Genomic DNA, 23,035 nt, shown 5'->3' with positions numbered 1-23,035 from the left:
TCAAATGAATTAATCTTTTCCTTTTCATTTTCTCAAGGCATATTTATGTCTAGAGAGAGATTTAACATTTTCTTTTTGTAGGTCATGCTCATTCTTAAAAAGTTTATTCCAACATATTCCATCATTTTTTCTTGCCATTGCAAATGGGATATTTTCTTCCATTATGTTTTCTGATTATTGTGGTATTTCTGAAATCTACTAACTTTTGAACATAGACACACCTAGAAGATATTGGAGGTTCAGCTCCACATCACTGTAATAAAGTGAGTATCACAATAAAGTAGTTAAGTGAATTTTTGGTTTCTCAGTGCATATGAAAGTTATGTTTACACTATATCATAGTCTATGAAGTGTGCAATAGCATTATATCTAAAAAAAAAACACATATACCTTAATTAAAATACTTTACTGCTAAAAAATCCTGTTATCTGAGCCTTTAGTGAGTCATAGTCACTGATCATAGATCACCATAACAAATATAATAATAACGAAAAAATTTTAAATATTGTGAGAATTACCAAAATGTGACAGACATAAAGTGAGCAAATGCTGTTGGATAGATGGCACCCACAGACTTGCTGAATGCAGTGTTGCCACAAATCTTTACTTTGTTTTAAAAAGAAGAAAAGAAAAGAAAGAAAAAAAGCAATATTGACAATATGCAAATAAAATGAGGTGTACACATATTAATCTCCTCCTGATTTCTAGTGCTTAGATTATTTTTTCTTGCCCAGTTACTTTGGCTAGTCTCCCTAAAGATTCTAAATCAAGTGGTGGTAATTAACATCCCTTCATTTCCCCATTTAAGTAACAGTGTTTCTAGTATTTAAGCATAAAGTATACTAATCATATTACTGGAATTCTTTTTTAAGTGGGCTCCACATCCAGGAGTCCAACCCAGGGCTTGAACTCACAACCCCAAGATTGAGACCTGAGCTGAGATCAAGAGTCAGATGCTTAACTGACTGAGCTATTCAGGCTTCCCATTATTGGCATTTAAAAATCACGTTACAAACATTTGATTTATTTTATTTACTGAGAGTTCTTTTTTTAAAATCAGGAATATCTAATGAATTATACCAAGAGAATTTTTAGAATCTATTCTCTTATCCACTTTTAAATATACCATACAGCAGTGTTAACAGTAGCCATCACCAAAATTTCATTAGAGAGTCTGAAAAAGGCTTTGGAAGCAAATTTTCAGGTAATTATAATGTGTTACTTTGATATTTATTATTAATTGTTTAATTTAGTGTAGTTGACACAATGTTATATTAGTTTTAGGTGGACAGCATAGTGATTTGATACGTTTTTATTACTTCTAAATAGAAGTATTTCTTGACAAAGAAGTCAGATGTGAATAAAAATTCAAAAAGTTGTCTGTACTCTGTGTCTTTCATTGATGTAATATTTTTGACTTTTTTACCTTAAATAATACCAGTGAAGTTCATAGTTTGATTATTGTCCTTAACACGTTGGCCAGCCTCCTCAGCCTATAAAGAATGTAGTCACTCTAACTCTACTTGGAGATCCTTGCCACCCTCCAATAGTATAAATGCCATCTTAAAATCTGAAGCCATTGGACAATTAACTGATCAATTTTTAAAAATAACATTGGAATCAATTCTCTAATTTCCCTTTCTATATTTTCATTGTTAGTGTATAAGAAAGCCACTGATTTCTGTACATTGACTTTGTATCCTGCCACGTTGCTGAATTGCTGTATGAGTTCTAGTAGTTTGGGGGTGGAGTCTTTTGGGTTTTCCATATAAAGAATCATGTCATCTGTGAATAGAGAGAGTTTGACTTCTTCATTGCCAATTTGGATACCTTTTATTTCTCTTTGTTGTCTGATTGCTGTTGCTAGGACTTCTAATACTATGTTGAACAAGAGTGGTGAGAGTGGGCACCTTGTCTTGTTCCTGATCTCAACGCGAAGGCTGCAAGCTTTTTCCCATTGAGGATGATATTTGCTGTGGGTCTTTCATAGATTTTATGAAGTTCAGGAATGTTCCCTCTATCCCTATACTTTGAAGCATTTTAATCAGGAACGGATGCTGGATTTTGTCAAATGCTTTTTCTGCATCAATTGAGAGGACCATGTGGTTCTTCACTCTTCTCATATTAAATTGTTGTATCACATTGATTTGCGAATGTTGAACCATCCTTGTAGCCCAGGGATGAATCCCACCTGATCATGGTGGATAATCTTTTTAATGTGCTGTTGGATCCTGTTTGCTAGGATCTTGTTGAGAATCTTAGCATCCATATTCATCAGTGATATTGGTATGAAATTCTCCTTTTTGGTAGGGTCTTTGCCTGGTTTGGAGATCAGGGTAATGCTGGCTTCATAGAAAGAGTCTGGAAGTTTTCCTTCTGCTTCAATTTTTTGAAACAGCTTCAGGAGAATAGGTGTTATTTCTTCTTTGAAAGTTTGGTAGAATTCCCCAGGGAATCTGTCAGGTCCTGGGCTCTTGTTTTTTGGGAAGTTTTTGATCACTGCTTCAATCTCATTACTAGATATCGGTCTATTCAGGTTGTCGGTTTCTTCCTGGTTCAATTTTGGGAGTTTATAGTTTTCCAGGAATGCATCCATTTTATCTAGGTTGCTAAGTTTATTGGCATATAACTGTTGATAATAACTTCTGATGATTGTTTCTACTTCCTTGGTGTTAGTTGTTATCTCTCCCTTTTCATTCATAATTTTATTAATTTGGGCTTTCTCTCTTTTGTTTTGGATTAGTGTGGCCAGTGGTTTATCGATCTTATTGATTCTTTCAAAAAACCAGCTTCTAGTTTCATTGATACGTTCTACTTATCTCTGGTTTCTACCTCATTGATCTCAGCTCTAATCTTGATTATTTCCCTTCTTATGTGTGGAGTTGGTTTGATTTGTTGTTGATTCTCCAGTTCGTTAAGGTGTAGAGACAGCTGCTGTGTTCTGGATTTTTCAATTTTTTTGAGGGAGGCTTGGATGGTTATGTATTTCCCCCTTAGGACTGCCTTTGCTGTATCCCATAGGTTTTGGACCGAAGTGTCTTCATTCTCATTGGTTTCCATGAATTGTTTCAGTTCTTCTTTGATCTCCTGGTTGATCCAAGCATTCTTAAGCAAGGTGGTCTTTAGCTTCCTGCAATTGCACTCCTGGGTATTTACCCCAAAGATACAGATGTCGTGAAAAGAAAGGTCATCTGTACCCCAATGTTTATAGCAGCAATGGCCAAGTTCGCCAAACTGTGGAAAGAACAAGATGCCCTTCAACGGATGAATGGATAAGGAAAATGTGGTCCGTATACACTATGGAGTATATGCCTCCATCAGAAAGGAGCATGTAGCAACATGGACGGGACTGGAAGAGATTATGCTAGTGAAATAAGTCAAGTAGAGAGAGCCAATTATCATATGGTTTCACTTATTTGTGGAGTATAACAAATATCGTGGAGGACATGGGGAGTTAGAGAGGAGAAGGGAGTTGGGGTAAATTGGAAGGGGAGGTGAACCATGAGAGGCTGTGGACTCTGAAAACAATCTGAGGGGTTTGAAGTGGTGGGGGGGTGGGAGGTTGGGGTACCAGGTGGTGGGTATTAGAGAGGGCATGGATTGCATGGAGCACTGGGTGTGGTGAAAAAATAATGAATACTGTTATGCTGAAAATAAAAAAAAAATAAAAAAATAACATTGGAGAATAAAATCAATATATTTTATTATATAAAATTTAGAAAATACAGAAAATTCATAAGGAACAAATTCATATTCCTAGACCTGAGAGAAGCACTAGTGACATGATGGTGTGTGTGTCTACAGATGTGTGTATATTTACCATCCTAAATAGTCTTTGTCACTTCATACTGTATCATGGACCTAGTTCTATGTTGGTATACGTAGACTGACTTGGTCTTTCTGATGAATATGTCAACATTTATTTAACAAACCCTCCATTCATAAATGTTTATGTGGTTTCCAATGTCCATTATTATTTCAAAAATGCTGCAGTAAATATTGCAAAGAGTTGTGATTTTAGGTATATAAAATATGTTAAACATCCATCTTTGCACAATTATAAAATTTCTTTATAGGAAAAGTTCTGGTAAAGGCAGTTGTGGAATCAAATGGGAGGCATATTAAAATTTTTGGTTGATATTGCCAGATTGCCTTTCACAAACATGTTGCCAATTACACTCCCACTCATAGTTTTAGCAACTGTTTTCTCCAGTTTTTCCAATGTGGGATGTTATCAGTCTTTGTAATTTGCTAAAAGGTTGGATTAAAACTTTCAAGTGTATTTTTATTATATTACTTTTGTATAACTCTGAGCATTTTCTTATGTTTATGAGTTATTTTTAATTTACTATGAAATACCTTCTCAGGGCGCCTGGGTGGCTCAGTGGATTAAAGCCTCTGCCTTCAGCTCAGGTCATGATCTGAGGGTCCTGGGATCGAGCCCCGCATCGGGCTCTCTGCTCAGCAGGGAGCCTGCTGCCTCCTCTCTCCTCTCTCTCTGCCTGCCTCTTTGCCTACTTGTGATCTCTGTCTGTCAAATAAATAAATAAAATCTTAAAAAAAAAAAAAGAAATTCACAGACCTATACCCCTGGGGATAAAAATATATGTTTATAAAAAATAAAAATTAAAAAAAAAAGAAATACCTTCTCATATATCCATCAGTTGAAAGATATGTGTTATTGTCTTATTATTTATAGGCATTTTCTCCCATTTTTTTTCCTTTCTTTCCTATAGATTTTACTTCATATATTTTTGTACCATTCATCTAAAGCATATATGAAGGTCATGATAGCAGAATTATCCCCTAGATTATTTTGAAGTGATGTTCCTTTATTTGATGTGTTTTTGCCTTGAGTTAAACTTTGTGTGGCAATCATACGTGATTCCTATTTTATTTTTGTATATATTTGCCTAGAGTATAAATTTTAAATCTTAGACCTTTATTCTTCTAAATTTAAGACTCTTTTTAAAAACGTAATCACAAAGCCATGATTACATCTAAAAATTAGTAGTAATTCTTTAATGTCATCAGATACCCAGTCTGTGTTCATTTGTCTCAGATCATCTCATAAATATTATCTTATAGTTTACTTGTTTGGATTAAATATGGTTTCCTTTATTTCTCTGAGCCTATTTAATATAGTTTATTTAAAGCTTTTGTCTAAAATTCCAACTCAGAGACAGTTTCTATTGGTTGTTTTTATTTTTCCTGTGTATGGGCCATATTTTCTTGTTCTTTTGTAGGTTTTGTAACTTTTTTGTTGAAAACTGGACATTCTAAATATAATGTTGCATGTCTGGAAATCAAATTCTACACCCCTCCCCAGTTGTTGTTTGTTGCTCCTATGTGTTAAGTAACTTTTTAAATCCATTTTGTAAAGTCTGTATTCTTTGTCACATGTTGCTACTGAAGTCTCTGCTCGATTGGTTTAGTGGTCAACTAATAATTCAATAGAGACTTAAAATGTCTAAAATCAATAAGTCTCATTAAGGGTCTCTGTATGTGTGTTAAAGCACAGTTCAACACTCCACCAGGCAGCTGACAACTCTATTATAGCTTTCACTTCCTGCTTATTGCAGAGTCTCAAGGTCAGCCAGAGGTGAGAATTTAGGGCCTTCTCAGGTCTTTTCTGAGTATGCACACGGCCCTCTGCATATGTGTGGCCTTCTAGATTCCCTGGAGTATGTTGGCACTTTTCAAAGCCCCCATGTGGACATCTCTATTCCTCAGCTTTTCCTTTTAAGCTTTTGGATAGCTTGTTATTTTCTTCAACTGTTATCTACCACCTTGGGTAGCCTCAATGTTAAACAATTGCCTCTGATTGTTTTGGACAAGTGCCCCTTGGGAAAGGGTTGTTTGTACTGGGAAAGCTCCTAGGTAGGTAAAATAAAGACAGCTTTGTGAGTGAGGTCTTCCAAGGAACCATCCTTCAGGTCAAATAATGACAGTTGAGAATTGGAGCTTTGAAGGAGCTCCAACCATAATCTGCCCCTGCGGCATCTTACAGGCTGCTGATTTTCACAATGACTAACGGATGTTGGTTTTCAAGGTTATAGCAGAGGCTGAGGATGGGGGATAGGGACTAGGCAATTCAAAATGCCGTAAAATTTGTTGTTCTTACCGAGTGTTCTTCTTGAATAAATTCTGCCCAGATTGCTGCGAGCCATAGTTAATTTTTTCAAATTTTTGAAAATGTTGATTCAGACAATTTTTTCTAGTGTTTTCATGGAGGTGTAGTTTTCAGAGTTCCTTACTCCATCATTTTTGCTTGCTTATTCAAGTTAGTCTCTAAATAAGATCTGTATGTTGCATTTATATGTCTCTTAATTCTTTTTTAATATTATAAGTATGTCCTTCTCTCTTTTTATCCTTAATTATGTTTCTTAGTTTGTTTGTAACTATAAGTATGTCCTTTTTCCCCCCTTGATATTTATTTGTTAAGGAAGCTGCTCATTTGTCTTACAGATTTTTCCATAATTTATATTTTTCTCTTTACATTTCCATGATGTGGTTTAGTATGTTCGTTTGTACCCTACATTTCCTGTAAGTAGGTTGTTAGAAATAGAGGCTGGATCACATTCAGATGTGTGTTTGTTTTGGTAAGAATGCTTTAAAGTTGCTGTTACGTACTTCCTATTGCATCATATTATGAGGCACATACTGTATAGTTTTCTGTCTTATCGTGATGCCATAGCTATGGATAATTGATGTTTAAATAATGATAATATATTAGTTCTTCATTTATCAGCTTGGGTATTTCTACAAAGAAAATCTTCACCACATCAACTATTTGGTTTCCCTGAAGTACAGTTTGTGTGGAAAGGCATAGTAAATGCATTATTCTTTTGTCTTTATTTATCAATTTTCAAAAAAAAAAATGAGCTGGTTGGTAGCATCCTCAGAATATGACCAGTAATTTCTTTTGGTGTTATTAAGGTCTTAAGGATTTAAACACATTTCACGTGATTAAGGATTTAAACATATTTTGTGTGATTCACTTCATTTCAGTTATCATTCTTATTAATGTTCAAATTGCCACCTTTTTGCCATATTGGATACCCTTTATGTTGACCCTGAAGTCCTTTCACATAACTTTAGTTCAGTTCACATGACTCATGTCTTTGGGAGCTCCCTTACTTTTATTATTCCATAACAAAATTCTAGGATTAGCTAGTTCCTTTTCTGACCCAGATCAGGATTGAACCATTTCTTAAAGAATCCCTGGTTCTTTTTAGTGGGAATTGGTATTAGGAGGCACTACATGGATGCAAGGATGTTCATTGCTATTGAGTTGATTAATATTTTTTGGATTTTCAGAAGACAGAGTAGGAATAAATATTAGAGTATATGTTTATATGTATACATATATATGTAATGTTGTATATTAACCTATTAACATTTATGTAAGTATAACATTATAAAATATAGTTAAAACAATTGAATATTAATTAGAATGCACAAAAGCAGTTTATTTATCTAATATCAGAGTACCTTCAGACCTGTTTTTGGAGGCTGTAGTTTTTTTCCCTAGTTTTATTGAAAAATAAATGACGAACGTCACTGTATAGGTTTAAGGCAGACAACCTGATGGTTTGATTTGCATATATTGTGACATGAGTACCATAGTAAGTTCAGCTAACATCCATCTTCTCATATAGATATAATAAAAAGAAAAGAAAGAAGAGAAGGAATAAGGAAAAAAACTTCTTGTGATGAGAAAATTTCTCCTGTGTATTACACATCACTGTTAACTCGTCATCCTGTTGTACATTGCATCCTTAGTCTTTTTTATCTTATAACTGGAAGTTTGTACCTTTTAATCACTTTCTTCCTATTCCTCCACACCCTATGCTCTGCCTCTGGTGGTTACCAGATTTGCTTTTCTATGAGTTTGTTTTTGTTTTGTTTTGTTTTTATATTCCACATATAGTTGAAATCATATGATGTTTTCCTCCATCTGATCTATTTTACTTAACATAATGCTTTTGAGTTCCACCCATGTTCTTGCAAATGGTAGGATTTCCTCAGTTTTTAATAGCTTAGTAATATTCCATTGTATACATGTTTACCACCCCGTACATCTTTTTCTCCATCGATGGACTCTCAGGCTGTTTCCATGTCTTGGCTCTCGTAAATAACACCTGTGAACAAGCAGGTGCAGATATCTTTTTGAGTTTGTGTTTTCTTTCCTTTGGCTATATTCCCTGAAGTGGAATTGCTAGATCATATAATTGCTCTAGTTTTAGTTTTTGAGGATACTCCATACTGTTTTCCACAGGGGTTGTTCCTATTTTTAATCCCACCAACAGTGCACAAAAGTTTCCTTTCATCCAAATCCATGCCAGCATTTGTTATCTCTTGTCTTTTTGATTATGGCCATTCTAACACGCGTGAGGTCGTATCTCAACATAGTTTTAGTTGTACATTTCAGAACCTTTCAGTCTTCTTTTTATGTGCTTACTTTTACTTCAGATGTGCAAAACTCGCCCAGTAAAACTTTTGGGCCCCAGTCCTTTTTTTTTCCTCCATTTTCTCTCTTCTTTTGTAAAAAATGTTTTTAGCTTTTGAATATTATATTTGAAAAGTAACTCATTAGTATGTTGTCACTATACAAACAGAGAATATAGAACTATGTTCTTCTTCCTTCATTCCTAGAACTTTCATTTCTTTCCCTAGAGGTAACCAGTGTCAAAGATTTGGTGAAAACTTTCCATGAATTTAAAGGATTAAAATCCCATTCTGTTATTTACTAATATGGACTTGCACAGTACTAGGAAATTTCATAGTATTATGTATCTACAGTGTTATTCTATGCATTTACACACAATATTAAGTATTATATATGTAAACATTTCTATAAATAATATATACATGAAAATGCAATATCAAACACGTGTACTTTACAATGAGTTTATGCCTCATGCATTTTTTAATGTAAAATATGCATAACATAAAATTTACCATGTTAGTCATTTTTAAGTATATAGTTCAGTGGCATTAAATCCATTCAGACTGGTATATAACCATTACCACAGTCTGTCTCCAGCATTTTTCATCTTCAAAACTGAAGGTCTGTACCCACTAAACAAACAAGAACTCTCCCATTGCCTTCTACCTCAACCCCTGGGAAACACTGCTATACTTTTCTGTCTCTATGAACGTGACTGTTCCTATGAATGGAATGATACTGTATTTATGCTTTTGTGACTGACTTATTTCACTTAACATTACATCTTCCTGGTTCATCCATGTTGGATAGCAGAATTTCCCCCTTTTTAAGGCTTAATAATGTTCCATTGTATGTATGTATGTATGTATGTACTATATGATAGCTTCCCACTCATCTGCTGATGGACACTTGGGTTGTTTCCACCTTTTGGCTATTGTAAATAATGCTGTGGACATGGGTTTACAAACATCTGTTTGAATCCCTACTTTCAATTCTTATGGGTATAAGCCCAGATGTGGAATTGCTGAATCATATGGTAATTCTGTATATAATATTTTGAGGACCTATTTTCCATAGTGGTTGAACCATTTTATATTCCCAACAGTGGTTCATAAGCATTCCAATTTCCTCTCATCCTGAGGATTATTTTCTGTTTTGTTTTGTTTTTATAATGACCATCCTTTTAGATGTGAAGTGGGATCTCATTATGGTTTTGATTTGCATTTCCCTAAAGAAGTTGAGCATGTTTTTATGCAACTGTTGACCATTTGTATATTCTGTTGAGAGAAATATCTGTTTAAGTCCTTTGCTCATTTCATTTTGGGGTGTTTGTTCGTTGTTGTTTTTTGTTGAATTATAAATTTCTTTATATGTTCTGGATATTAACCCTTTATCTGATATGTGATTTGTAAATATTTTCTCCCATTCCATGGGTTCCTTTTTTTACTCTGTTCATGGTATCCTGTGATACACAAAAATTTAACTATGATGTAGTCTAGTTTATTTGTTTTTTCATGTGTTTCCTATACTTTTTGGTGTCCCATTCAAGAAATCATTACCCATATATATTGCTTTTTAACTTTCTTTTTTATTCATCAATATGTATGTTGGCTTTCTTTCTATATGAAGTCCTATAGCTTCTTACCATTGTTTTTATCAGGCATAGAGTATTCCTTAGTACAGAAATATCATTGTTTGTTTCATCTCTCCTATAGTGGTGAATAGTTACATAATGTCCATTGTTTTGTTTTGTTTTTTTGCATGTATATATTTTACCTATATGCATATATGTTGCATGTGTGTATATCAGGAAAAAAAACAAACAAAATTTGAAAAGAGTATTTATCCAAATGTTAGAAGTGATGATCTCTGGGCAGCAGGATTAGAAATAGCTTTATTTTTTCTTCTTGCTTATTTGCATTTTTAAATTTTCAGTAATAAACCGATATTTTTATCTAATAAAAATGTATAAACAAGTCAGCAAACATAGTAACATCCTTCGATCCAACAATTTTGTCCCAGAATTTATCCAAAAAATTTGTTCTCTATAAATTAAACAAACAAAAACAACATCTGCTTGAAGTAATTCATATCATTGATGGTATGTTAATGCCATTTAGTAATAGGCTTAGTGTTCAAGTCAGAGCCTACTGCGGTAAAATTTTATATGAGTCTAGATTATTATGCAACCATAAAAATTAATTTCAGAATGTGTAACACCAGAGGACTGCCCCAGGGTAATGATCTAGGCCAGGGATCATCAAACTTTTTTCTGTGTAGAACTAGAGAGTAAACAGTTTGGGCTTTGGGAGCTCTGTTGCCTTAGTTACAACTACTCAACTCTTATCTTCTGTAGGGTCAAGCAGCCTTAAGTGAATGGGTGTGGCCAGACTTGGCCCAGGGGCCCTAGTTTGAGGACCTTCCCGCAAGCCCCCTCCCCATCAAAGCACATGGATGAGGCCAGGAGGAGGAAGGCAGTGGAGGTGGTAGGCCAGGGTATTCATTTTAACTTTTCTTTCATGTTTTTATTTTTAATACATTTAAATGAAATTATAGGTAGTATGAACATGGCTTATGCACAGGAGTTGCTTTGCAATTGCAAATGCTCCTGGTTTTGATTGACTTGCTTATCTTGATAGGCCTTTCTGGTGTAAGTCTTACTACATTTGTCCCGCATTCTTTCCTAGGGGAAGAAAATGTAATTGCTGTTCCTCTGGGAAGTCGAAGTGTAAGAATCACAGTGAAAGGACCAGCACATCTTTGTAAGTACAATTTATCCTAACATGTTTTTATTTCCTGGTAGTTTATTTAGCCAAAAAAAAAAAAAAAATCTTTCTTCGTGTTAATGGGTAAATAGGAAAATATCTCAAGGATTTTGCCAATCACTCTGAAATTATCTGTATCACTAGGGAATGATCAATACTGTGAATTTTTCTGTTCTCATGGCCCAGTGTTTGGAAATATACCAGTTTGGGTTTAATCTCCTCGAGGGAGAGGAAATCAAGTTGTATGGGAAATAAACTATTTTTATGAGGAGAGTAGAATAGTATTCGAGAGTTTTCTGGAAATTCCAAAGGTTTGGGACAAAAATTATGTAAAAAAAAATTTTTTTTTTTAAAAACACAGAACCGTATCAGTGATTATAGCTGAAAAGTATAAGCTTTGTTGCCAACACATTGCAAGGTCAGGTCCAGGGACAGTGAAAACAAACACTGGTTTCCCAGAATATGGACTTTGAATTGATAGAAGATTGCCACTAGATCGTTTCTTTGGCCAAACTCAGATGGCGTCTCCTCTTTGTTCTTTGGTCTCTTAGGACCTAACGGAACAGGAAAGAGCAGTTTGTCTGTTTCTTTCCCAAGGTCTCCTTGTGGCCAGAGGCAGGACTTTGTTGTTTCTTTCGCAGGAGAATGAGTTTCTGCCAAGACTGGCTCCCTGGCCTTGAAAAAGTGTACTGAGTTCAGCCATCTCTTTCCATAAAAGTACAAAACAGTACTTAAAAACGATTTTAAAGCTATGCAAATCAAGGTCCATGGGATCAAAGTGCTACATAGATTGCCTTTTTATCTTTTTTTTTTTTTTTTAAAGATTTTGGACTTGTAAAATTTTCTCTGGGCCACAAGCATCAAATGTTTTTGGTAGCTTTTAAGTGTGTGTGTGTGTGTGTATTTTGAATTTCATAGTAATATTCCAACCAGAAATGTTCTTTGAGAAAAGTTTAAGTCAAAATGTTTAGGTAAATTTAACATAGATTAAAATCTTGAAAAAACAAGAAGTTCTGTAGTACATGGGAATCTCAATCAGAGAAGCAAGAGAATATCTTTGGGGCAGTAAGGGTGAACCATTGTTTGAAAGCACCCCCCCCTTTTTTAACCCATAACTTTATTTTATCAATTAGGACTAAAAAGGTGGGACCACTTTTTTTTTTTTTTAACTAAAATTCTATAATGCTTACAGTCCTGTAATGGACACTGTATTCAAGGCTTTCTCTATGAGGAAAGAGCAAAACTTTTACAAAGGTTTGTAAAATGGCTTAAAGCCTACATCTCTTGATGAGAGTAAATTTTCATCCTTATAAGCGTGAACTTGATTTTTGAAAATAGGAAAAAAAAACCATTCAGATCCAAATTTTGTAAATCATTGGAGGGCTCCCATTGGCACATATGGTTTGGGATTCAAACATATGGACCGTTGAATCTTAAAAGTAGCACCATTCATAATAAACCTAAAGTGAAAACCACCCAAGTCCACCAGCTGATGGCCAGATGAGTAAAAGGTGGCGCACGTAGAATATTATTTAGCTGTAACAAAGACTGGAACACCACACACGCTCCCCATGGATGGTCCTTGAAAACATGATGCTGTGTGAAAGAAACCAGTTACAAAAGGCCACATGTGATTCCACTTATATAAAATGTCCAGAATAAGCAAATCTATGGAGACAGAAAGTAGCTTGGTGGTTGTCTGGGGCTGGGGGAAGTCGGTTGGTGGGGAGATGGGGGCCTGGCTGCTGGCGGGTATAGGGTTTCTTTTGGGGATGACAAAAATGTTCTAAGCTTAGATCTCGTGATATTTTCACAGCTCTGTGAATATACTGAAATCGTTAAGCTGGGTTATAAATGGGTGAATTTTACGGTATGTGGATTTTATGGCATATCAAAAAGATGTTTAAAAAAATATTCAGTGACTGGGCCCAGTTTTCTCATGATGCTAAAGGCAGTTCCCCATAATTCGGCTTCCAAACCAGAGGACGTAGACAGCAAACAGAGTAAGCCAAGACAAGTATGTGGTGGCAACATACTCATTTACATGCAAATATGTTCTGGCATATTAAGCAAAACTTTATACTCAAAACTGGCACTGTTCCAAGAACAGAGCTCAGAAATGTTGCTGTGTCTCCAAAGGTGACAGAATTGTTGCTTGGAATATTTCTCCTCTGAACCGTCTTGCAGTTGGCTCTGGAAGGGTTCCCGAAAGTTATCCTTCTCCACTGATGAACAGAACTGGCTTCATTTACAAAGGGTTTCATTAACATTTCTGAACATCTAAATATAGAAGTGGTTTTATTTTCTTGATTTATACAACTGTTTTCTTAATTTTTTTATTTGAAACGAAGATATGTTCCTGAAATAAAGCTTACTTGGCTGTAATAAATCATACTTTTAAGATCTGTATTAACTACAGCTCTCCAAAAGGCTAACATCCTAAAGAACTTAGAACACCCCATAATGTTAGTCACTTTCTTTGCCACGGGATGGAAGGTCTATCTTACCTATTGCCTGGAGGGGTATAGATCCTAAATTTCCAATCCTGTTCCACGCCTGACCCCAGCATTATCCCAATGGCATAGTCCCGAATTTCCCTAACACTTCAAAAATGGAAGCCCTAAGAAGATTCCTGCAAAAGAGATTTTACTGTAGCAAAATTCAGCGTTGAGTATGTTTGGTTAGCAATAGACTTGGGAAGCCAAGACGTCATACATGGAAAACCTCCGCCTCACCCAGAGCTTCATCACACTGGCTTTCTTGTCAACCCAGTTGTCAGAATCATTTGTATCCGTGAACTCGGCCTTCACCCAATCACTTCCCCTGTCTCTGTTCCCCTCCTTCTGACCCCATTACACAACAGAGGTCAGAGCCCCTGGCTTCCACCGCCTGTGTATGCTGCTCTGTGTGACCTACAGAGCTGGAAGCCTTTTGGAAGTTACAGCCATGAAGACATTTTATCATAAGCATATGGATAATTAGATATTGGACTTGGATAATTCACATGCACTTGAAAACTGGCTTTGCCCCTTGAGCTCTCATGTCCTTGCCACTCAAGGTCTTGGATGCCGTTCAAAGTGATAAAAGAGACTTGACACCAAAACACGAAACACGAGGACTGGACTAACAGAAATGCTGGCCTTTGGTTTTAGAGGGTGGCTGTCCTGCTGGTCTTCCTTCCTCCCAGATTCTGACATCCCGCCGTAGCTCTGCGGTCTGAGGGCACTCGGGACACTGCGGCCCAGAAGGCTAATGCCGTGCAGTCCTGACCCCAGCACAGAACATTTTTTTGAATTTAGTCAGCTCATTTCAGGCTGAACTCAGCCTGGAAGCCCGGTGTTTTGCAGGCCTCCTGGGAGGATGGATTTTGTCCAGCTTCCCTCCGTGTCCCTGATAAGGCCACAAGGCTCACGGCGTCTGCGCCTTTCCGTCAGAGGGATAATCCACCCGGGGACGGACTTCTTACCCTCTCTGGCTCCCCTTCTCATTTCTCCTGACAGCTCACTTTATAACACTCAGTTTTATATCTTCATTGGAACTAGGAAATGAATTTAATCTCACACTTTCCAAAAATCTACTGCGGTCATGGAGATCAGGGCCAACGTGGTTGGGGTTCCGTGTGCCTGTGAGTAGCCGGCAGTATTCTTCGACCACTAATGATTCCTGCAGATCGAGGAGCTCCTGTCCAGCCTTGGAGGGTTCCCAGAAAATTTCCCAGCCTGCCTGTCAGACGTAATCAGGGATGTCTCCTTATGCCTGTTACACAGTCTGTCCGGGGACGCTTGGATTCCGGCAGGTGCTCCCGGGGCAGAGAGAAATCAATGGAAAAGAGCCAAAAACAGCCACATGCAGATGGCAGACCCCAGTGCCAGACGGTTTTGTTGTGTTTCATCAGCTTTCCTGGGGTTCGGGTTCTGTTGTGTCCTTTGTTCAAGGTGGTCAAAGAACCAATGATAGCCACAAACCAAGTGTAGGTTTCAGAGTAGAAAAGCACCTGCGGGACTGTGGCTCTGAGGCTACATTTTAGAAATAAGGCAGCAAAAGCCCGAGGCTTGGAGATAGAGCTGAGGTCAGAAATGCAGGTGCCCCACCCCCTAGCCTGGCTTTTTTTTTTTTTTTTTTTAAACAAAAATTGCCTCTTTCAACCTCAGACCAGATCCACTAAGGATGATGATATTTACACAATGAAAGGGGGGAAAAAGTAGGAAAGAAAAATCATTTAAATAAAGTACATCGTTTCTTGGCTTTTTAGCTAAGATCTAGTGTAAATAAAGTAGAAATGCTATCTGGGTTAAACCATGACCATTTTCTGTAGGAGATCTAAAAGCTCTTCCGTTCCTATAAAAGCAAAATGTGAATAAAGCATTAACGGGTGGGACGGAGATTGGTGGTGATACCAGGGTTCCGTATCTTCATCGTGGGGATATGTGGTAGATGCCATTGAAAGTGGTACAAATGCTCACGTTGTAGCAATGACAGTTTCCTGGCGTTGATACTATACTCCAGTGACCTAAGATGTAACCATGTTTTTGGGTAAAACTGGATAAACTCTACAGAGGACCTCGTTACTATCTTGGTGTCTTCCTGTGCATCTCTGATTATTTCAATCACAAAAGTTTATTATTTTTAAAAAAGCAAACTCAGAATTCATGGTGATTTTTGTCTAAATAAAAGACTGGGTTTAAGATCTTCCCAGCAATGATCAAATGAGGAACATATCTTTTACTTTGAATAATACCAGCATCATGAAAAATAGGAAGAAAGAGACATTTTCTTTTTCCCCTGTAGAAACGGCTCCAAAGAGTTGGGAAGACCTAATTGGGCCTAACCAATGGGGTTGGGACCTGTCTAGTTTAGCTGCGGGCGACTCAGAAGCTCACATGTGTGTTCCACCAACCTGAGTCAATGCAACCGAGTGGATATCCTGATCCTGTGTTGATATCATACGCTGATGATACATGTAGTGAGTTATTTTTTGAAATAGAATGCTTTGAAGACAGCCCTCTCATTTAAATTCTCTTTTCAAATTTTAGTTATCGAATCAAAGACACTTCAAGGAAACAAAAAAGAACACAGCTTTAACAGCCCTGGAGTTTTTGTCATAGAAAACACCACAGTTGAATTCCAGAGGGGCTCAGAGAGGCAGACCTTTAAGATTCCAGGACCTCTGATGGCTGATTTCATCTTCAAGGTAGGAGGAGCCCCTTTCCCAGGGGCCTGCCTCATAAGCTCTGCACATCCCGAATTTCCAGAACGTACGGTGTGTTCCGCAGAAAGTCATCAGTCATAATTTCTGCACAAAGTGTATCATGGATACTTCCAACACGGTGGTGGGTTCCTAAACTTTGTTCGTCTCTCTCCGGTGTCTGCTGCTCGACCCCACTAGTTAAGAAACAAACTTCACTCAAGCAGGGGTGAGATTGTTTTCGCATCGGTAGACTCCAGTGGTGTTCAGCCTCTAGAAGTTTTAAACCTCTAGATAGAGTTCGGTGAAAATGGTCCACGGTTAAACGGTCACCATGCCGCTGTGGGTGCTCTCTCTCCCCTGGCAGAGCACAGCAGGGGAGCTGGATGCCCAGCACTTCCCTTCTTTCTTTGTTTTCTCAGTGGTCTCATTACTCAGGCTTGTCGGCCGCGGTCACCAGGGAGCCTTCTAAGAACTCTTCTTGTGTGTAATCAGGAGCCTGTGTCCCCTTCCCGGGGGAATCGGGGAGCATCTGTCCTCAGTCAGTGGATATGGAGAGCAGTGGCTGATTAAGTTCCAAGTGACACAGTGTGAAAATTCTGGTAAAATTCAAAATATCTCAGATATGAGAAAAGGAAAGGGTGTTTCCATGGGTCGTTTCGTCCCATCCCTTTCCGGAAACTCCTTCCAAATGGAAATGGAGGAAAGAAAGTAGCCCTCCTTGCCAGGAATTGCTTTCCCTGTCAAAGACCCTGTGCCTTCCAAAAGAACTGTCCGTGTGCCACGTAGTAACCTGTCAAAGAACGTTCCTGGTCACACACCCGTGTCCATGCTCCCAACTCCGCCTGCGTGTGGCCAGCCAAGTGTTGAGCTGCGCAGTGTTGTGGCTTCGAAATTTTGAGTTTTAAATGGTCAACATAAAAATGCCAGTGTTTTTTTTTCCCCTACTTCTCATTAAAAATGGGAAGATCTGAATGCTCGCTTGCCCGTGGTCATGGCAGGAGCTGGCTGCCGCTGGGGACCAGCAGCTTTCCCATCAGGGCACACAGTCTCCTTTGCCGTGGTCCACACTGCTCCCTATTGTGTTCCCGACACTGGAGACATGGGCGTCATTTCACACACGTCGAGGTTGTCATTCAGACATCACCTGCCATCCGTAGATCTTTAAGTGACTTCCACGTCAGATCCTTAAAGCATCAACCCAGGGTTATTCTTGGACAATAGCAGTGGGAAAGGCTTTGGGGAAGCCAGAGCTGTCATCTGTCTTTCCTTTCTCTTTCTCTCTGGTGCATTATGCATACCTTCTTCACTTGTTTTGCTCCCTTAGGGTTTGCCCATCTGATTTCCAGACAGTAACACACACACACACACACACACACACACACACGTGCCCACAGCACCCCCCCCCTTTTTTTTCTGTCCTCATTTCATTCCTCCTTAGACAACCTGTGTTCATCTCAAGTCAACTCGGAGCTCTCTGCGTAGGACATGTTAGTAAAACGATGGAATGGGAAGAAGAGCCACAAAAATGACCATTTCAAGACACTGTTTGGTCGCAGTGTCAGCGGGAAAGAACATTGTTTATTGAATCCATGCTTCACCGTGCATGCGCACATACACCGTATATTTCTGCATGTGTGTGTGTGTTCGCATTTTTAAAGATCTGGTTACACCCTGCACTGAAAACATGAAAAAACAACGCTTCTTTTAGAGGGGTTTAGCGCTTTGGGGCCTGATCTTAGCTTTACTTAGAATATTCCAATGCTTGAAACAATTCTTAAAGAGAAGAATACAGCCCTATATCACTTGCCGAATTAAAAATTGTTTTACACTTTCTTGCCCAAATGACACGTTCCCCTCTTAACGGAGTACATTTCAGTAGCACGTGGGCCGAGTGCGAATTAGTACTGTCTTCTGTTCTCCACTCTGGGTTCTGGTTGCCTCAGATTTAATAAACAATCCTGGGCTTTCACTTCAACCCCCGGGAAGCTTTTGATCTCTCTTGACTGAAAGGTTTTTAAATATGGATATATCCACAGAGAAGGCATTACACACAACCGTCTGACTCACGTGGAACTCGAGGCTGATTCTCATGCCTCCCGCCGTTCACCTCCACAGATCCTGTGTGCATCTGGTGGGAGAGAATTTGGCAAAATCAGACACGGCGATGACGCAGGAATGAGTCTGATGTTGTTTTCCCCCGACTTATAAGCCTGCCTAGATAGCGAAGGTTTCTAGGAAATACACGTTTCCATTGGTCACCTTCTCTCTTCTCCCCTCCCCTCCCCTCCCCCTTTCCCTCCCCTATTCTCTCCTCTCTCTCCTCTCCCCCCCTCCCCTCCCCCTTCCTCTCCTCTCCCCTCCTCCCCCCCTCTCCTCCCCTCCCCCTTCCTCTCCTCTCTCTCCTCTCCCCTCCCCCCTCCTCTCCTCTCATCCCTCCCCTCTCTTCTCTTTCTTTTCTTTCCCTGGGAGCACGATAGTATGACCCGGCCTGGGTTATTGCTAAGGTGGGGAGCTTTGCTTCCACTCCTGTTTTCAAGGCCCATCACGCAGTCGAATCCTGGCTGGACTTCGAGGGGGAGGTTCAAACTGCAGGCAGGTCGCTGATGGCGGTCAGCCGTGTGTCTCGCTGTATCTCTGTCCCATGCCCATCAACCAAGAGCCGCTGGTCTAAAAATGGAGCACCCGACTCAGCCCGAGGCTGCCTCATGCACACAGGCTCTGCCCGCCCAGTGCTAACGTGGCCCAGTCCTGGGTGCGTCGAGGGATACCGAGGCACACTCCTCCATTTGCTCGTAGAGGAGACCTTCCTTTGTGGACTTTTAATAAACAGACTGTTGACGACCCCTCTCTTCTGACACGGTCAGTGACTTCCAAAGACATCAGTGGGATGGTAGGTTCGTGTGTCATATTGTCCAGATCCTAAAACCCGGCAAGTCACTGCGCCAAGGAGACCAAGATTTTTTTTTTTTTTTACTTTTTCAGAAGCTACATTTTCATGATTGGACCATTCTTGAAAATGGCATTTTATTTTTCTCCCTAATGGGTTTCTCATTATAGGTTTTTGTTTTCCTGAATGATTTGTGTTTTTCGTGGATGGCCTTTGTCACAGCACTGCGGAGTCACGGTGTTTTGCATGCGAGCCCCTGAAGTATTATTTCGCTTTGTGAATGTGTGTATGCCGCCACCAGGTAGCAGTAGAGAGTCCTGCACAAGGACGTCGCGCCCTGTGCCCTGCGGATGGGAGGGTAGGAAAGGCGCGGTCTGTTCAGTGAGAATTTACGGAAACTGTGCATCTGTGAGTAGACGCTTGTGAATGTGAACTTGAAGTGTGTGCCCACGAGACCAAAACAAAATGGCTTTGGGAAAGACAGCTCTTTCCATGGTTCACTATTGGTAACTCCGTGGGAGCTCTCCCTCTCTCTGACAACATCACCATCTTCCGGGAGAGAGAACATGTCCTCTTCCTCGTGGTCTGGAATCTTCCGTTGTGTTCCAGACGTCTCTCCTCTTCCCCCTGGTTGCGTATTTTGTGTGTCTCTAGGAAACTGTTTTCTGATGCTCTTCCCGCTCGTGTTCAGCGAGGCGAGCCTCTGCCTTCCGTGTCCCCAACTCGGCCCTGGGTACGCATTGCGTTCTCTCCTCGCACAATCCCTCTTTCTGGGGCAGTTTCCACAGCGCGGCTCCCTGATGCGGGGATGCGAGGGATTGAAACCGCCTGTTTTCCTTGATCAAAGAACGGGCTATAGCCTTGCCAGGTGGTGCAGATGGTGACTGCGCAGCGGCCTTCACAGGTATTTCAAATCACAGCAAGACACAGTTTTTAGGGTCGGTGCCTGTATCAGTTTCCTGAGGCCACTGCAAAGACGCTCTCAGCTGGGTGACTTCAGTGACAGATCGTAGACAGATTGTAGGTCCAGAGGCCGCAAGCCCAAGATCAAGGTGTCAGCAGGACTGGTTGCTTCGGGGGGCGGAGGGAGAGCATGTTTCCTGCCTCACGCCCTCAGCCGCTTCTGTGCTCAGGCCTTCTCCCTCAGCCGTGACCGTGCGCGTCTGTCTCTAGGCCGGGCTCCCCCGTTCTCTAAGGACACCCGTCCTACTGGATCGGACCCACCCTGATGGCCTCGCCCCATCTTGACTGGATCCCCAAAGACCCTGTTTCTGACGAGGACTGCATTCTGAGGAGCTGTGGGTGAACACGGCAGCGTATCTTTCGGGGGAGGGGGGGACACCATTCAACCCCTAACAGCGCCCGACGGAAAAGCAGCTTTCCCTGTTTCATCCTGCCGCTCGGTCAGAATTCCCCTCCACCGGAGCGTTTGCCGCTAACCACGGAGACAGAGACTCTGGGAGCCTCCCCGGACATTTGCTGTCATGTGGGCAGTTGCGGGAAGTTTCGTGGTGAAAGCGGTTCTGATACTGCTCCAGGAGGTACCAGAACGCACAGCTGAGCTCGGTGTGTAACCCGCACACACGCACTCGTGGTCAACTTTTGATTATTGAGGTTGGATCTTCTTCCTCCCCCTCCTGCGCCGCCTCCCGCTCTCCTTCTTCATCTTTGGTTCAGACTTCTGTCTGGAGCATCAGACTGATGGAGGGAAGTAAGGGAAGTAAGGTTTTTCTGAACTGATTCAGCTCCCATCAGGGTCAAGGCCAAGCTTGGACACAGAGTCTCAGGGTTTCCTCTTCAGGAGAGAGGTGATGCCCATCCCCCCATAGGCTGAGCCATGGGCTTCGCGTCCTCCACGCCTTGTGGCCTGGAGTGCGGGAGTCCAGCAGGGATGTGCGGGAGACGGCAGGCGCCGAGACGCACGTGGTGAGGGCGGTCCCTCTCCAGAGCAGGGGAGCACATCAACCAAGGTTTCAGAGTCAGAAAAGAAGCTTTTGCTCCCGTCCCCATGGAGAAATGAGGAAGGTGCCCTGTAGGGGATCTACTTCCATCGGCCACAACCTGGAGAAGCCCCCTCAGGATGAAACGGGCTCTAGTGTGCACAGTAGCCGCAGGTTGAGGGTGTGTGCATCTCCCTGGAGGCTCTCTCGGCCCTCACGCGGCATGGAAGGTATGTGGAAAATTCCCTGAGCTCCTCGCTGGCCAAGCTTGGAGGAGCTGACCCCGTGGGGACAAGATGGTCCTGTCGCGGAGGGGTAAGGGTAGAGCTTCCATACGTACTACTTTGTTCAGAAAAGACCATGTTATGCTTGAGGCCCTGGCTTAGTTCTTTCCTTCCACCGTCGGAGCCCTCCTGGCTTAGGCAGGAGAGCGTATGGTCTCCCTGGGAAGGGGCTGTGAGCCCCAGGCCAGGGGGTGGGCAGGAGGCACCGGCACGCCACAGAGAGCCTGCAGTGCCAGCAGCGTGTGGGATGGGCAGGTGGTCGGAGGAGCCCCCTCCGCTGGCCGGCAGGGGAGTTCACTGACTCAAAGGCTCCCTGCGGTCCTCCCAGGGGCTGGAGGGACAAGGAACCCAGCTCTGGGCCCAAGGACAGGATGGGGACATACACACACAGTTCCAAGCCGTCCCCCCTTTCCGGACTCTAATGTCCCAGGTGGAGGAGACGGGTCTGAAGGACAGGACCCCTGAAAGACGGACCATGTCCCCACCCGATAGGGCGTTACCCAAAGAGATGCAATGTCACATGTCAATTTGCACTTGTCCTTGCCCTGCCTTTCGGGGAGGAAGCTACCATGCAGAGAAGACAAGGTCCGCAAGCCCATTAGAATTTTTTTTTTTCCTTGTGAAGCATTGCAGCTGGGAGAATTTCTTCTCGGGAGCCCCACAGACCTTTATCAACTCTCGTTGATAAGAGGGTCAGGGGCTCGCTCTAAACCATTCTCTGGGCCTTCGTCCTTCTGGGTTCTTCAAGAAGCAGATACCAGACAGGATTAGACACGCAAGACATTGAGGAGCGGGATGTCCCCGAGGAAGAGGCAGGACAGAGCGGAGCAGGAGCAGAGAAAGGCTGGAGAGCTGCCCGCTGCAGGGAAGCTCTGACCCCAAGCAGAGGACGGAGGGACGCGGGACAGTCAGGTAGGAGCGTCTGAGATTGCAGAGCGGTTCTAGAGAATTCAGCAAGGCTGCAGGGGAGACTCTGAGCCAAAGTCATCTATCCTGTGACACAGAGTCTCCCAGGAAATGGCCTCCTCCTCGGTGGGAGCAGCCGCAGCCAGTGGGGCCGGGGATGGGCACCGCTGGTCAGGTGCACTGGGTGCGGTCGTCCGAGCGAGAGGCACGTTCTCACGGGCCCCACATCTGGCGAGGCAGCTGTGCCCGCCATGATCACGTGGGACCTTCAGGCGCTAGCAAAGACTCATCATGGCAGAGGAATGTGCACTGGGACAAGGGTGAGCCTTCGGCGGGATGGGAAAGGGAAGTGGGCACTGGTCAGCAATTAGATGCCTCTGCTCCAATCAGGTCATCTCTTTAAGGAAAACATCTGGGTTTAATGCTTTTTTTTTTCTTTTTCTTACTTTTTTTTTTTTTAATCTTTTTCTTTTTGGTGATTATGGGTGGGACCTAGCAAACCATTTCAGTCCCTCTTAGATTTATTGATTTTTGAGGGGTTTGAATTTTGAACGCTAAATAAATTTTTGAAATTTATATTTTGCTAGAGAAGTATCTAGCTCACCTCATTCTT

The 23,035-nt window shown here is 41.2% G+C and overlaps 1 protein-coding gene across 1 annotated transcript in view; it reads left to right on the top strand.

The window, feature by feature from the left end:
* The window catches only part of ADAMTSL3 (ADAMTS like 3), a 339,169-nt gene that overhangs the window by 172,673 nt on the left and 143,461 nt on the right, over positions 1-23,035 (top strand). Inside the window, exons 7-8 of the mRNA XM_045067215.1 lie at positions 11,140-11,214; positions 16,251-16,408. Coding sequence (XP_044923150.1) covers positions 11,140-11,214; positions 16,251-16,408 — 233 coding nt within the window. The remainder of the gene's footprint in view (positions 1-11,139; positions 11,215-16,250; positions 16,409-23,035) is intronic.

Source organism: Mustela putorius, unplaced genomic scaffold (assembly GCF_011764305.1).
Source record: "Mustela putorius furo isolate JIRA1106 unplaced genomic scaffold, ASM1176430v1.1 tig00003875_pilon_pilon_pilon, whole genome shotgun sequence".
Taxonomy (NCBI): Eukaryota; Metazoa; Chordata; class Mammalia; order Carnivora; family Mustelidae; genus Mustela; species Mustela putorius.
The sequence above is the reverse complement of the archived record's forward strand: the minus strand, read 5'-3'. Positions and strand labels throughout refer to the sequence as shown.